Genomic DNA, 13,507 nt, shown 5'->3' on the forward strand with positions numbered 1-13,507 from the left:
TCAGCTCTTGAAATAATTAGCAATTACATCACTCCAGACTGAAAACAAGAAAGGGCTAAAAAAACACAACAGAAAGAAGTTAAAAGATCAGATGTCTGTAACAAAGTCATTTTACCTTACTGTTCTCTGTATCTTATATGAGAATGGATACAGGAATCAACTTTCCTTCCTCTCCTCTCCCCCCAAAAAAAGCCCAGGAAAAGTTTCTAAGAACCTCAGGAACAGTGAAATTATACCTCAGTTCTTCCTACAGGTTCACATGAACTGCACTATTTAGTGGCTCCATTGCTCAAAACTAGGTGCTACTGCAATCAGGTTTTCTGTCTCTTGTGTCCTTGTGAATAGGTCTGAACATTGCAAGTATTAGAATAGTCAGAACACAATGCTAAAAAATTCCTATTCTCATCTATTGCTGAAGTGTTTCAGGGCCGTCTGAACGTCCTTGTTTGGGACTATTTGAATAGATTTTAAGCATCATAGTAGAATTTCAAGTAATTTATTTACAGTGCTACCTTTCTAAGCACCAAGAACACTCAGAAAAGCACACTTAAGAGGAAGGCAAGGTTAATGCTTTTAGTTCCTGTCTCTGCTTATTGGCAGAAATACACACATTAAAGTTCTCATCTTATTTTTTAAAAGTTGGAAAGTCAGTGCCTAATGAAAATGTGAACTTTGTCATCCAGCAGAGAAACAGTCACAAATGAAATTCAGGTGACAAATCATTAATCTACTGACTTAGTTGTCATAGTGAAAACTGCTCATATAAAGCTTGCTTCTGCAAGGCTTCCGCTTGGAAAGCAGTACTTTGCTAGCTGAATGAAGGAGGGTAAAAGTCAAGAGAGAACAAGACACAGTGACTGATTAGCATCTATGTCATCATTAAAAATAAACACAAATCTGGATTAACCTTCTTAAGTGCTCATTATCTAACTGCCAGGACAATCCTATGTGTGCAATTCTACATTTCTATAAATGACACCACCATTAGCTTGGCTCTAGTTTTCCGAGTTAACCTCACCTTTTACTGTCACGTGCACACTCTGGCTGGTGGACAGCTGGGGTTGAACAAGGACATTGCACGTGTATTCACCCTCGTCTACTTCCTTCTGTACATCTGAAAGCTTCAGTGTCCCGTTGTTCTCAAACGCCACTTGACGATGGTTAAAAGGTAGCAGGTTAGAGTTCTTGTACCACTTGATGGAGTAATACGGGTAGCCGATCACACGGCAGTGGATGTAGGTGTCCCGTCCAGCTATTGCTGTGATGTTCTTCATTGGTCGAATGCTTGCTGGCCCTAGAAAGGTAAAAAGAAACTCTTGAAAACAATTTAAAGGCACATTTGCTTGAGGAAACATGCCTATAATTTTTCTGAGTATACAAATGTTAACGACATTTACAGATGTGGCTTGCACAACACCCCTTAGCATTTGACAAGTTTTTCCTTTTAAGAGCTACTTAAGCAGTTTCCCTAATCTTTATATGCTCTAGTTTTTCCTCACCCTGCAGCATACATACTAATTATGTGGGGGATATATGTTTGCATTATCCAACACTTGCCTGATAAAATCTTTGCTGCATTACAAATTAAAAGGCTGAGGATGATTTAATTAATGTGAAATACTAAAACTGATACAAAGCTAGAATCCTGTTACACCTGAGAACACTGACAAAGTTAGCTTTTATTTTTTACGTATATGAAATATAATACCATGAGGATGGGTATTATGCCATGTAGAGCTAGAAATGCAAGCTAAAGTACTGTATACATGAATAATTACAATGAATGTTGGACAAGTAAAGGAGGAAAGGAAAAGGAAAAAATCCCATGCACAGCAGGACTAAAGTAAAGAAACTGTGAAGTAATAGAGATGAGTTTAGGAAAAACAGACTATAGAACACAAGCCAAAGGGTTCTTCCAACATTTAACCATACCATACACTTTCTAGATGGGGCTGGAGAGGCAGAGTGGAAAAAGAGAGCGGGGAAGAAAAGGAGGGGAAAAACAGTAAGTTGGTTTTGGCATTCCAAGAGTCATTTCATCACATGCAACAATCTTCTTCTCCACTACAATGAGTTATGTGTGTTTTTTTGAGGAGCTGATTTGACAAGCACCTCTTACGTTTATTCGAGCCTGGTACAGGACGACTCCAGCAGAGTTGTTGGCAGTACAGCGATAAACTCCACCATCTCGGACCTGAGTGTTAGAGATATTCAGGTAACTGACCACGTTGCCTTCGGAGGTGATAATCTGGCTGATACGATGGCTGCCGTCCTTCACAATGGGATCTTCATCCAGTGTCCAAGTGATCGTAGGCAGAGGAGTCCCCTTCACATTGCACATAAGAGACACTGGCTCTCCCGGACTCACCACTTTCTCGCTGAAGGCAGAAATGATTTTGGGAGTTCCATCTGCCAAGGGAAAGAAAAGCAGGAGGATAGTACTTGCATGCTGTAAAGCTGTTCCCTCTATCCCGAAGCCTATCATCACGTGAGCCAAGACCTTTTTTAGAAGAGATGTAAACAATTGTGTACCAGAACTCTAATTATTGAGAGAGAGAAACAAATTTTGTACTCAAATGATCCTGTACTTACTGCAGGTTTCTCTTCATCTTCTAAGAAACCTGACCTCTGCTGAAAGAAAAGCACTTGAATAGATGGACCAGGGCTCTGCACAACTGTATGAACTGCCAGGTTCTTGTAGAAAAATGTTAAAGCCATACACAACTAATTGCAAAAGACATACAGCAAAACCTCAAAACATTTGGAATTTTTCTTCTCCTTGGAAAGCTAAGGATGAATCCTGCTGGCAAGAGCCAGGCATAGCTTGCATAAGCTAATTTTACACAGCTGTGCCAATGCAGTTTAGTCCTGACCCACAATACCTCATTTAGAAAAGTATTGAATTAAGCTTTTCTGAATGCAGATTGCCAGTAATAACAGTGATGCCAATTTCTTTCTGTAGCCATTTTGTGCTACAGATGAATATTCCTCTGAAATGAGAGCGTTCAAATGCTTTCTCTTGTCATCTGTGTCAAAATTTGCTTAGCTTCTACCAGACAAGTGAATAAAGAGAATGGATGGAGACACAACGTTTGAGATTGTAAGTAGGAAACAGCATTAAATAACCACCTAGCCAGTGAGTTCAGAGGGGTAACATTTAGGAGTGCCGACACACTGCTATTAGTTAGGAAGTTCTTTCTGAGATCGTGCAATGCATGTTTGCTCTCCTTTGAAAATTATACTTTCAAAGCTTTACCTAGAAGGAATTTCAATGTAATTGGGAGCAAAAGGCCACACACCAAGAGCAGTATGCAGAACACAGGAAGCAATCCAGTCCAAAGTTTGGACAACAGTGCTGTAGGCTACTGGTTTAAAAGAGCCAAGTGACAAGTAAGCTAACTTCAGTGTTCCTACAGTATTAGTTCCTGCAAGAAACAGAAGGAAAAGGCGCCTCATTACCTAGAGAGGGGGCAAAGACACTTGAAAACTCACCTTGAACATGAAGCCCATTAAGGATAACTCCTTTCAGTGTCACACAGGACAGAGGGTGTCAGGACAGGACTGACAAGTCTCATGATTTGTGTGATGCACTATTTGTTCACACTAATACTGTCTCTTCATGTACACTCTGCTATGCATTACCCATATGTTTGGGAGGCTTGAACCATGACGACTCCCCTGGAAATCACAATTCTTACATTGCAATTTCAGTGCAACCTCATCCAGGAAACTGAGAGAACTGGTATGACATGTGCAAGACTCCCCACGAAACATGCTGAATCATAGCAGAATTAAAAACAGGGCTACAAAATTCTCTTTCTTGCCCCATAGTCAAAAACATAAGGCATTGCCACGCTCAGGCTGCTGAAAGACCTCAGATTCCCTGCAGGAGCATTTGATTTGATTTCATAATTTTGTCCTCCTCCCTCCTGTCCCTTTCATTTCTGTCCCATTGGTTGTGCAACAGAGTTCTAGTGTATTTATTTTCATCTCTGAATCTCTTCCTTCCCTTTGCTGTGTATTAGATACTGTCATCCCTCAGAAAACAAAACAGCAGCAACAAAAAAGTGCTTTTTTTATCCTGAAAGAAAGTTGACACAGGACCAATAAATCTGTGAGTGTGCACAGTATGTACCTCTGCCACCCCTCCTCCTCTTTTTTTTAATTCAAGTGACAGGCTTTTTTTTGGAGATGAAAGCAGACATTATTTTCCCAGTGAGACCCGAGTGTCTTTGAAATCTTTCCTGCTGTTGCTCTCTGATAACCTGCACTCTCTTGACATCATGATAGATTATCAATATGCTCTTTAGGCTTTCTTAGTCATGGGAGATGGTTGCCGAGGTAACTCAGTCCAGGCAGGTAATCTCTTCTTTTTCTATAAAGGCTTTAAAAATAGTGTCCATGCCATGACTGCACTACAGCCTCATTAGTGAACTGGCTCTGTACAAACTGATTACTTTTCTCACTTGACTATCATGTGGAACATTGTGTCAGTTAGTTAAGATGATGTCCAAGCCTTTGGCCAATACACCCAACCAGAAAAGCCATGCCCAGAAGGAGATGTTTGGAGTTGAATAGACACCTCTTCTCTCATGTCCTACTGAAAGCTAATGTCTAAAATCAACCCCCCCAACACCCACCCCACCCAAACACACCCCCCCAAAAAAAACCAGACTGGAAGGACTGCTCAGGAGGGATTATTGTTTTCAAAGGATTTTTTTTCATTCCATTAGTTTTTGCTCAGAGCAGGGCATAATAAACCCCACTAGCAGTTCATGAGTACCCTCGTCTCCTGTCTAGGGTCCACTATCCCTCACTTTACAGCAATAACACCAAAGATGACATATATATTATGGAGACCAGAATTGCTAAACAGGAAGTGACTGACCTTCTAGTACCACCTGAACATAGTCTTGAGCAGACATCTTGTCCTTGCGCACAAAGCACTGGTAAGCTCCACCATCGCTCTTGGCCATGCCATCCATAATAAGGTTCTCCCGGTTGACGCCAGTGATCCGAACATTGTTACCAGGGTTGATGATTTCACCATTACGATACCAGGAGAGGTCCTGGTCCTCAGTTCCCGTCACACTGCAGGACAAGGACACTTGACTACCAACACTGCTTTTTACTTTCCGTGGACTAATTGTGGCTTTTAGTTGTTCTGAAAATTTAAACAAAAATAAGGGAGAGGGAAAGGGAAATAAAGAACATTAAGTATGCACGTGTATTTATGTGCAAGTAGCAAATTAATTCTTTATTAAGGAGAACAATAAAAATCACAGCCCTTCTGAAAAAAACACAAACAAAAAACAGATGACTGTGTTTGCTCTAAACAAGCATTTTGGTCACCAACATCCGTGACACAAAACATAGATCTATAGGGATAACTTATTTAACATGTGATATAATCCTCTAGACCATGCCTAAATGAAGAGTAGGAGCAGATGTACTGAGTAACACCGTTGGTACTGAGGGTCTAACAATGGCACTACACATGTTTTGGGAGGGTAGGACATTACTTCAGATTAGTGCAGTGTGGACATTTGAACTGATGAATTAGGTGCATTCCTGAATCTCATCTTCTGGTTTAATTTCCTGCAAAAGTAACCCAGTTCACATATTTCAAAACCACTCCCTGATGTGAACAAGTTCATTAAATTCCAATAACCAGGAGATTAGCTTTTAAGAGTGGAAGATCCACACTAAAATGTTAATATAGGTGCACCCATAGGCATCTGTAGGATCTGCCCACATGTAAGTGTTTATGTGTGTGAGCTCACTAAATTTTCTGCTTCAACATGAAAGACTGCAGTATTTTTAAATCAGCCTTAAAAAAACAATAGGACATAGGTAATGCAAGTTTTATACTGTAAAAATAATAAAAAAAAAAGGATGAGCAGTGTTGAAAAAAAACCCTCATAAACTTAAATGCAAGAATAACAATCTTTATCCTGCCTTCTAACAGTTGCCAGCATTACTAAATGCAAATCTTGTCTCATGCTTTGTATATTTTGATTTGACTTCCCAATAAAGACAAGGGACTACTATCAACAGCGATACCATCTCATCTCTGATGTTAATACATACCAACCTATTTATTTTTTTACCAGCTTGCATACATGCATATGCACACATGTATACACATGTTTATACATAAAAATTTCCTCAGCTAACTCATTCATTTTACAGAACATTTTATAACATACAGGATGGAATAAATCTTTAGCAGCCTGTTGGGAACAGAGGCCTGGAAAAAACCACACAGGTCAGTGGCCTCATACATTCTGGATCACAGACATGTATGTAACAGACCTTTCCTCTACAATGGTCCAGAGCAAGAGTTAAATTGTGCTCATATGCATGTTACAAGTCACTGGACATCTCCATGTTTCCTATCCAAAAGACTGCAAAAGCTCAAAACTGTCAATGACCCATAAAACAAAATAGACACACTCAAGTGCACCACCAACATCTCAGAGCCGTGATGATACAAGAAAGTGAACCACATCCTCCCTGGCAGAGGAGGGTAAAACCCATTTGCCTAGCTGTTGCCTCCTGCCAACCCGATCCACAAGACACCTACTGGCTGTTTGATCACTGAGTCCGTAAGTAAAACATGTCACCAGGCACTGGAGATACTTTTTGTATCACAGTGATACCACTACCTTATGGCTCTGGAAGTTTTGACTTTGTATCATACAATGCAGACTGAATTTAACTAATTTTTATGAATACATTTAGAAGCAAAGCTCCTCTGTTATAATTCACAAATTACTGATCTTTGATCTGGGTTTTATTTTGCCCAAGTACATTTTGTGTAATTATTTGTGAAGTCATTTTTATGGCCTGAACTGTTCACAAACTTCTCCCTTTTCAGTTTGCTAAGGTATAGGTAGAAACGTTAGTTCACAAAGCATTATTTCTATTCCAGGATATAATTTTTTTTTTAACAATAGAAGAATAACACTTTTCCAGTGCAGTGCTTCTGAGTAATAATTATCTTTGTAGAATTTGTGAAACATTCAGAATATTCACACATGAATACTCAACTGAGGGGAGGTATGAGTATTCAATATTACTGAACAGCATGAGTCATGGCAATGAGTTTGGCAGCTTTATTCATGAGAACATTTGCAATTTCTTTTTAAGCATCCAATTCAAGCTTCTAAATTACATATCCTCCATGTGATAAATTATATAGCTACATTATAAATTGCATCTATTTGTACTTCTGATCGCTCAATTGTCCAACGAACTCATCTCCACAGAGCCTACCTTCTGTTGTTCCACAACTTTGACAAGTTTAAGCATTGCTATGGTAAAGTAACAAAACAGAAGGTATAGCAAGATACAGCAACATCTTCCCTGATGCTCACACCCAGGCGAGAAGTGGCCCGAGAGCTCAACTCAGCCCAGGACTTACGTTTTACATAGAGCCGCCCTATCATCTCGGCAGTCCCATAGTTGTTCCACACCTCGCAGACATAGTTGCCTGAGTCCGAGGGACGCGTGTTCTCAATCAGCAGACCTGTAACTGTCTGCCGAAACCTGCTGTCAGGCTCCCAGGGAACGTTGTCCTTCAGCCAACGGTACTTTGGTGCGGGGTGCCCTGATGCTTTGCAAGGCAGCTCCACTCGCTGTCCTGCCATGGCTTTGCGGTGGTCAAACCCATCTAGAATAGATGGAGCTGAATTTGCTGGATCTGAAAGAACAAACAGCAGTTTTCAATGGGAGCATTAAAATTCTTTCATTCACTGAGCAATATGCCAATATTTTTTCTCCTGCATTTTTGACTCACTAGTCCAGTGTTTTATGTACTACAGTTTGCTACTGTGATCCAGCCATCAGTCTGTAATATCTCAGTAGTGGTGGCTGGGATCCAACAGTATGTACTACTGAAGCATCTCATGACTACTTGGAAATCGTTTCACTGGATTGTTTCCAGGTGGCAACCATTTCTCTGGTCATCCTTCATGTCCCCTATCAGGAGAACGGAGAGCCAGAAATGTGTTGCTTTAACAATTATTACTGTTACCCCTGCACTACTTGACTAGAATGAAGCCAACATATTCTCCATACTTCTCGGTAGTCTGAAGGCTTTGAATTAAAGGAGCAATTTATTCCCTTGTCAGGAGAGAAATGGGCAAAGGCACAGGAATTTCTATCTGCAGTCTAACTGACCAATGAGTCTTTTCTTCTTCTCTGGAAAAAGAACTTAACGTGACAAGACCAACATACAACTTAATACTCCAACTTTCTGTGCTCAAATTACTGAGAAAAACAGCTCTCAGAGCAACACAGTAATGCACCTGGCATATATTTATGTATCCTCACAGAAGTCTGGCAGAGTGCCTTCAACAGAGGTGCACGTACCCCATCAGAAATAGCACTCCATTTGTGATAGTACTCTGTTTTGCCACTCCCATGGCTTTTTAAGTTTGAAAACTTTTGGACGAAGAGGCTAATGCAATTTTACAGTTTTGTGCAGCACAATGGAAGCCCATCCTGGAGCTATTGCAACATAAATACTGAACAATAAATCAACAAATATTCATCTAAGTATTTTCTCATCACATGCACCTGCTTTGCTAAGGCTTTTGCCTCACACAGAAACTCCACATGCTGATCAAATCCTTTTACTCCTATCATCTGACACGTCAATCTCTTTTTGAGAGAACTATCTACATCATAGTTGTCTGGGTGTAGGTGTGATTGCAACCATATTGACATTTTTCAAGTGGCCTTTGACTTAGCTAGCTCAGGTACTGCTCACAGGGCAGCTGTGGCAGGTTCTTATTAGGAGCTGGAGAGATTAAAGGTGCAGTTCATGCTGAATTCAAGCCATTCAAGTGATGGTGTAATCAGTACCTGAACTAGTTAGTTTGAAGATATATCTAAGCTAGTTTTATGAACTGCAGCCACACGTAGGAGGGTACACTTGAGAGCAAATAGCTAGAGGCACTATGCAAGTTATTCTAACAATCCAGAAACTAAAACTGTGATGGTAAACAAATAGGCTAAGTAAATTTTATGTGAATATCCAGATAAAACCCTAAACATGAAGTTCAATGAAAGATGACCACAGAGGTTTTTCTGCTCTCTAGGTGCTAGAAAAAGTTGAGCTACTGAAGGCAACGCCACATTCAGTTTACAGCAACTTACTGTCTGTCTCATTAGAAACATGTCAGCCAGTAGTTGAACAAATTATTTTGCATCCATCAGTATCCTCAAGGTCCGTATTTGGCATCGAGATGGGTTATATTTTTGAGCTTGCCATGCTGTTTATGTCTGGCTTAGGGAAAGCACAATCTGCCAGGATGCTATTGGGAAGGCCAATGTCAATTTGACTAATTGATTAGCCAGCTCCTTCTTGCCTTTTGGGTCATCAGGCATCTATGTTTTCAGCGCACAGATTCTTTTGTGCAGCCTGAGGAATTAACTCAGTTAAAACATAAGCATGTGAGAAGTTACAGCTCTGGCTCTTAGGAAGGTTACATCTACATGAAATCAATTTCTTCAATTGAAAGTAATAAATAATAAAAAAGTAGAACTGACTTTTAAAGATGTTGTCATACATTCCTACTTTTAAAGATATTGTCATGCATTCCTACTCGAAACTCATAGTAGCTTTGTATCTTCTCCATATGCTTTTATTAACTTCAAGACACTGTGAAGGATATATGTGGTCCCATTTGCAATCCTTTAAGTACAAAAATACGAAGTACCTCATGGACTTCGAAACAGGATGGTGCCCACCAGGGGAGGAATTCAAGTAACGGTAAGGAAAAGCTGTGGCTAGTAAATATCACACTCCGACAGCCGCCTAGTTTGCTGCAGAGAACCACATATACTTTAATGTTGGGCCCATGCAAAGCGCAAGGCCACCTCAGACAACAAGCCGATGGCAACAGCAAGGCAGTCGCTTGCCCTCCTGCCCCCATGCCTAGGCAGAAGCCTGGGAAGCCAGGCAGGCTGCCCCCAGGAGCTGGGGGTGACGGCAGAAGATGCCATGGGAGGCACAGCCCCCTTCTGCAGCCACCATTTCTCACCCTTTAAGAACAGCACACCGGTCCCTGGGTCCTCTATCCCAGGTTCACTTCCATTTACGTTTTCCCTTCTCAAACTGAGCCTTGGCAGGAGCATCCCAGCCTGGAGTCCCATCCAAGGAACAACTAAGCTGGGATTTCCCTATGTACTTGAGAAGCCTTGAGCTAGTTCTTATAGAGGAGATATTGAAAATATATTCAGGAATACACAAAATATGATTTCAGTGACCTGCTTTCTTGCACTGTGTACTTATATATTTGAAGGGACAGTAAAAACATCTCTTTGGGATGTCCCTGGAACAGAGCTCCTACACTGCATATATTCCAGTTAAGAAAGGAAAAAAAAAAAAAAAAAGAGCACAAAAGAAATCCCAGGGTTCATTTGCAATCACCTGCAATGAAGCAAACAGCAAAGTAATATAAACCATTTCCAGTATGGGGTATGGACTCTTTCGAATGATTATTTTACTATACTTTAACAGTCAGCTGCAAATCTCTAGCAAGAACAATGTCAGGAAAACTGAGGCAAAATACTGTTCTAAAATGTTCTACTTTGGATCTTCTTTGAAGGACAGAACAAGAAACTCATTATGCTTTCAAAATCATAACGATTTTTTTGAGGGTAGAGGTTAAAAAACAGTAAAGATTTTGGAAGCTGGGATTTATGACTGGACAAAATTATTTTTTGAAAAACACACTATAATGGACATTAGAGGAATATTCTGTAGCATGTTAATGGCCTTGGTTTTCATTTTATTTAGAATGGCCACATGATTTCAAGGAGATGTTCTTACTCCAAATGAAATTTGGCACTTTGTTTTGGTCATGGGCAAACTAATTATTCACATGTGTATTTGCTATTACATGCAGGTTACCCTTCTCTTTCAAACAATAATGAAACTTAACTTGTATTAAAAAAGTGGCCAAGAAACTATAATCAATATCTGCCACAAACTATTTCATCTGCAAATAAGCAAAGAATATTTATGGATGTAAAAGATAGGCAAAAATGCAGGTCTCATGCAAGCAGACCTTTCACAACTATGTTCATGGATTTTTCTGATCTCATTTATTCGAAGACTCATTATTTAAAAATATAAATTCCAGTAAAGAAAAAAGAAAATCTGTTAGAGAAATATTAAGAGACAAATTCTTGTTCAGTAGACTAACAAGACTGGAAATCAGAGCCCACTATAGCTCTAATAGAGAATAATTAACCCCATTGAATTAAAAAAGCCAGCTATTGCACACAGGTAAAAATTCCTATTTTGATTTGGTCTGTGAAGGAAGATAAAAACAGAACTCCAGACAGAGCACATCTTTTAGGCTACTTGTCCTGAATTACAAACAAGACAGAGCTTTGATTTTTCCCCTTTTGTTCGGTGAAATAACTAGAAATTTTCCCGTGGTAACCAAGATACAAGCCTGATTTTATTTATGTTACCACTGGCTCAGCCTTAGCATGATTTCATACGGAAACAGACCATATTACAGAGCCAGCTAGAAGGATAGGACCCTGCCTATCCTTATAAGACCAAATCAGGCAGATTATTGTGCAGGAAACTACTTCTTCATCTGGCTGGGAAAAGCAGAGGCAAGAGTTTTGCCCACGGAGGACACATATCAAAGAAGAAAACTCCTGGATCTGACTGGTAAGTGATGCTAACCTGAAAAATCACACTATTTTTTTATCATTAGTATATTAAGTACTGACTTGTGTGTTCAGAGGGCTTCAGAATTTTTCGGCAATGACCATTTTGAAGGAGGGCAAGAAGTATGTTGTTAATGCAAAATCTTGTGCCCACTTCTGTCCCCCTTAGGGCTCTCAAACAAAGGGTGGAGAGCTGAGACCTAATCACTAGGTATTTTTTTTTCTGACAAAAAGACCAAAAGACAAGAGGACAAGGTCAAAAGGAGAATAACCCCACTGACTGTTAGACTGTGAAAGTTACCACATCCTGACTGATCTGTAGGGTTAGGATCTCTAGGGCAACTTAGTAACAGTGAAAGGAAGAAAAAGCTCTGTGGGGCTTTCAGTGGGATGGTGGGCATGTCTTCTGGAAGGCAAGGCTACAGGCAGAAAGAAGAGAGACTCTGGGATACAGCATTAGCTATTTCTATGGATGTGTAATACAATTGTGGATTTGCTCACATGGGAACACAAGGTGCAGTTACAGGCACCCAGCAAATGAGGGAGAGGAAGGGGAGATGGAGAAGAGCTAATCTGATGCCGAGATGTTTGAAAGCAAGTTCCAAACCCAGGCCTGGGGTCTGCTCCTCCTTCTCACCTGACCCACAACTGGCACCTCCTTACACTGAGACAAAATGGGGAGAAGGCGGGATTGGAGCAACACCATAGCGACAGCCCTAAGTGTTAGGTATGTGTGTGGGGGGAACCCAACTGTCCACCACACACACACCAACCAGGAGATGATTTACAATTACAAGGAAAAGTTAAAACACTCCATCTACCTTCCCATTTTCCTACCTACTGCACAAGGCCATTTGCCCTGGGACTCAGCTTTGTCCATGGACAGCCTCCAGCTAACACTCCTGTCTGCCTGCAGCACCCGGGGTGGCCTGGGACAGGTCATGTACCCCTCCTGGCTAGAAATCCCTCCTGGAGGCAGGGGAACATGCTGTCTTCCCCAGGGAAGGAGTGTGTTAAATGAAAAGGAAGGCTGAAATGCACCTCGGCTAACCTGAGTCTCCCACAGTGGAAATATCTACAGCTGAGCTGAATGTCCTGAGCCCCTGCTATGGTTAACAGAGAGAAATAGGCACCATGGGGCAATTCATCTCACCCCAAAGCGGGTAGCTGAAGTAGGTCAGATACACTACCCCTAAAAGCATTCTTCTCCTTTGGTTACAGAGGGAAGTTGAGGTGACTAGACACTTTCATTGCACAAGTCTACTTTTAATGGGATGAATCCCATCCACAGTCCTTTTATAAAGTACTCTAAACCTACTAAAAAAATCACTGTACTAAATGCCAGTGCACCCTACAGGCTCTCTGGAAATATCTAATGGGAGGTGAAAAACAGAAAAAGGGATTTTAAAATGGGACATTTTATTCTGCAGCAGCAGCTCACAGCTGACCACTTCTGCCTTCCGTTTGATAGACAACTAGGTTGTTAGTGCATAGGGGCACAAGAACCTGCCTTGCCAGTTTAGCACACTAGAGAGAGGCATATGCAATACTTAATTTTACATGATATATAAAGTAGCACCTGATACAAAAAGTCTTGCACTGTTGCTTTGTCGTGTTTCTCCAGTGTATCTGTGCCTTGTGATACATCGGTAGTTGTACAGTCCATCTTCATTCTGTACGTCTAAAATATACAAGGCTCCCGTGGATGTGATGAGAAATCTAGGTCCTGAAAGACACAAGAATTTGCAGTGTTTAAAATATCTGCAGGTTGTTCCTGTGTTCTGCTTGCTCACACTGGGGATGGGTG

General features: G+C 40.7%; 1 protein-coding gene across 2 annotated transcripts in view; it reads right to left on the reverse strand.

The window, feature by feature from the left end:
* The window catches only part of DSCAM (DS cell adhesion molecule), a 471,940-nt gene that overhangs the window by 175,527 nt on the left and 282,906 nt on the right, over positions 1-13,507 (reverse strand). For both annotated transcript variants that reach the window (XM_075772425.1, XM_075772430.1), the window contains exons 4-8: positions 13,280-13,426; positions 7,427-7,705; positions 4,889-5,164; positions 2,113-2,409; positions 1,019-1,294 (exon numbers count right to left, since the gene is read on the reverse strand). In XM_075772425.1, coding sequence (XP_075628540.1) covers positions 1,019-1,294; positions 2,113-2,409; positions 4,889-5,164; positions 7,427-7,705; positions 13,280-13,426 — 1,275 coding nt within the window. The remainder of the gene's footprint in view (positions 1-1,018; positions 1,295-2,112; positions 2,410-4,888; positions 5,165-7,426; positions 7,706-13,279; positions 13,427-13,507) is intronic.

The sequence above is a fragment of the Balearica regulorum genome, chromosome 1 (genome assembly GCF_011004875.1).
Source record: "Balearica regulorum gibbericeps isolate bBalReg1 chromosome 1, bBalReg1.pri, whole genome shotgun sequence".
NCBI classification, from domain to species: Eukaryota; Metazoa; Chordata; class Aves; order Gruiformes; family Gruidae; genus Balearica; species Balearica regulorum.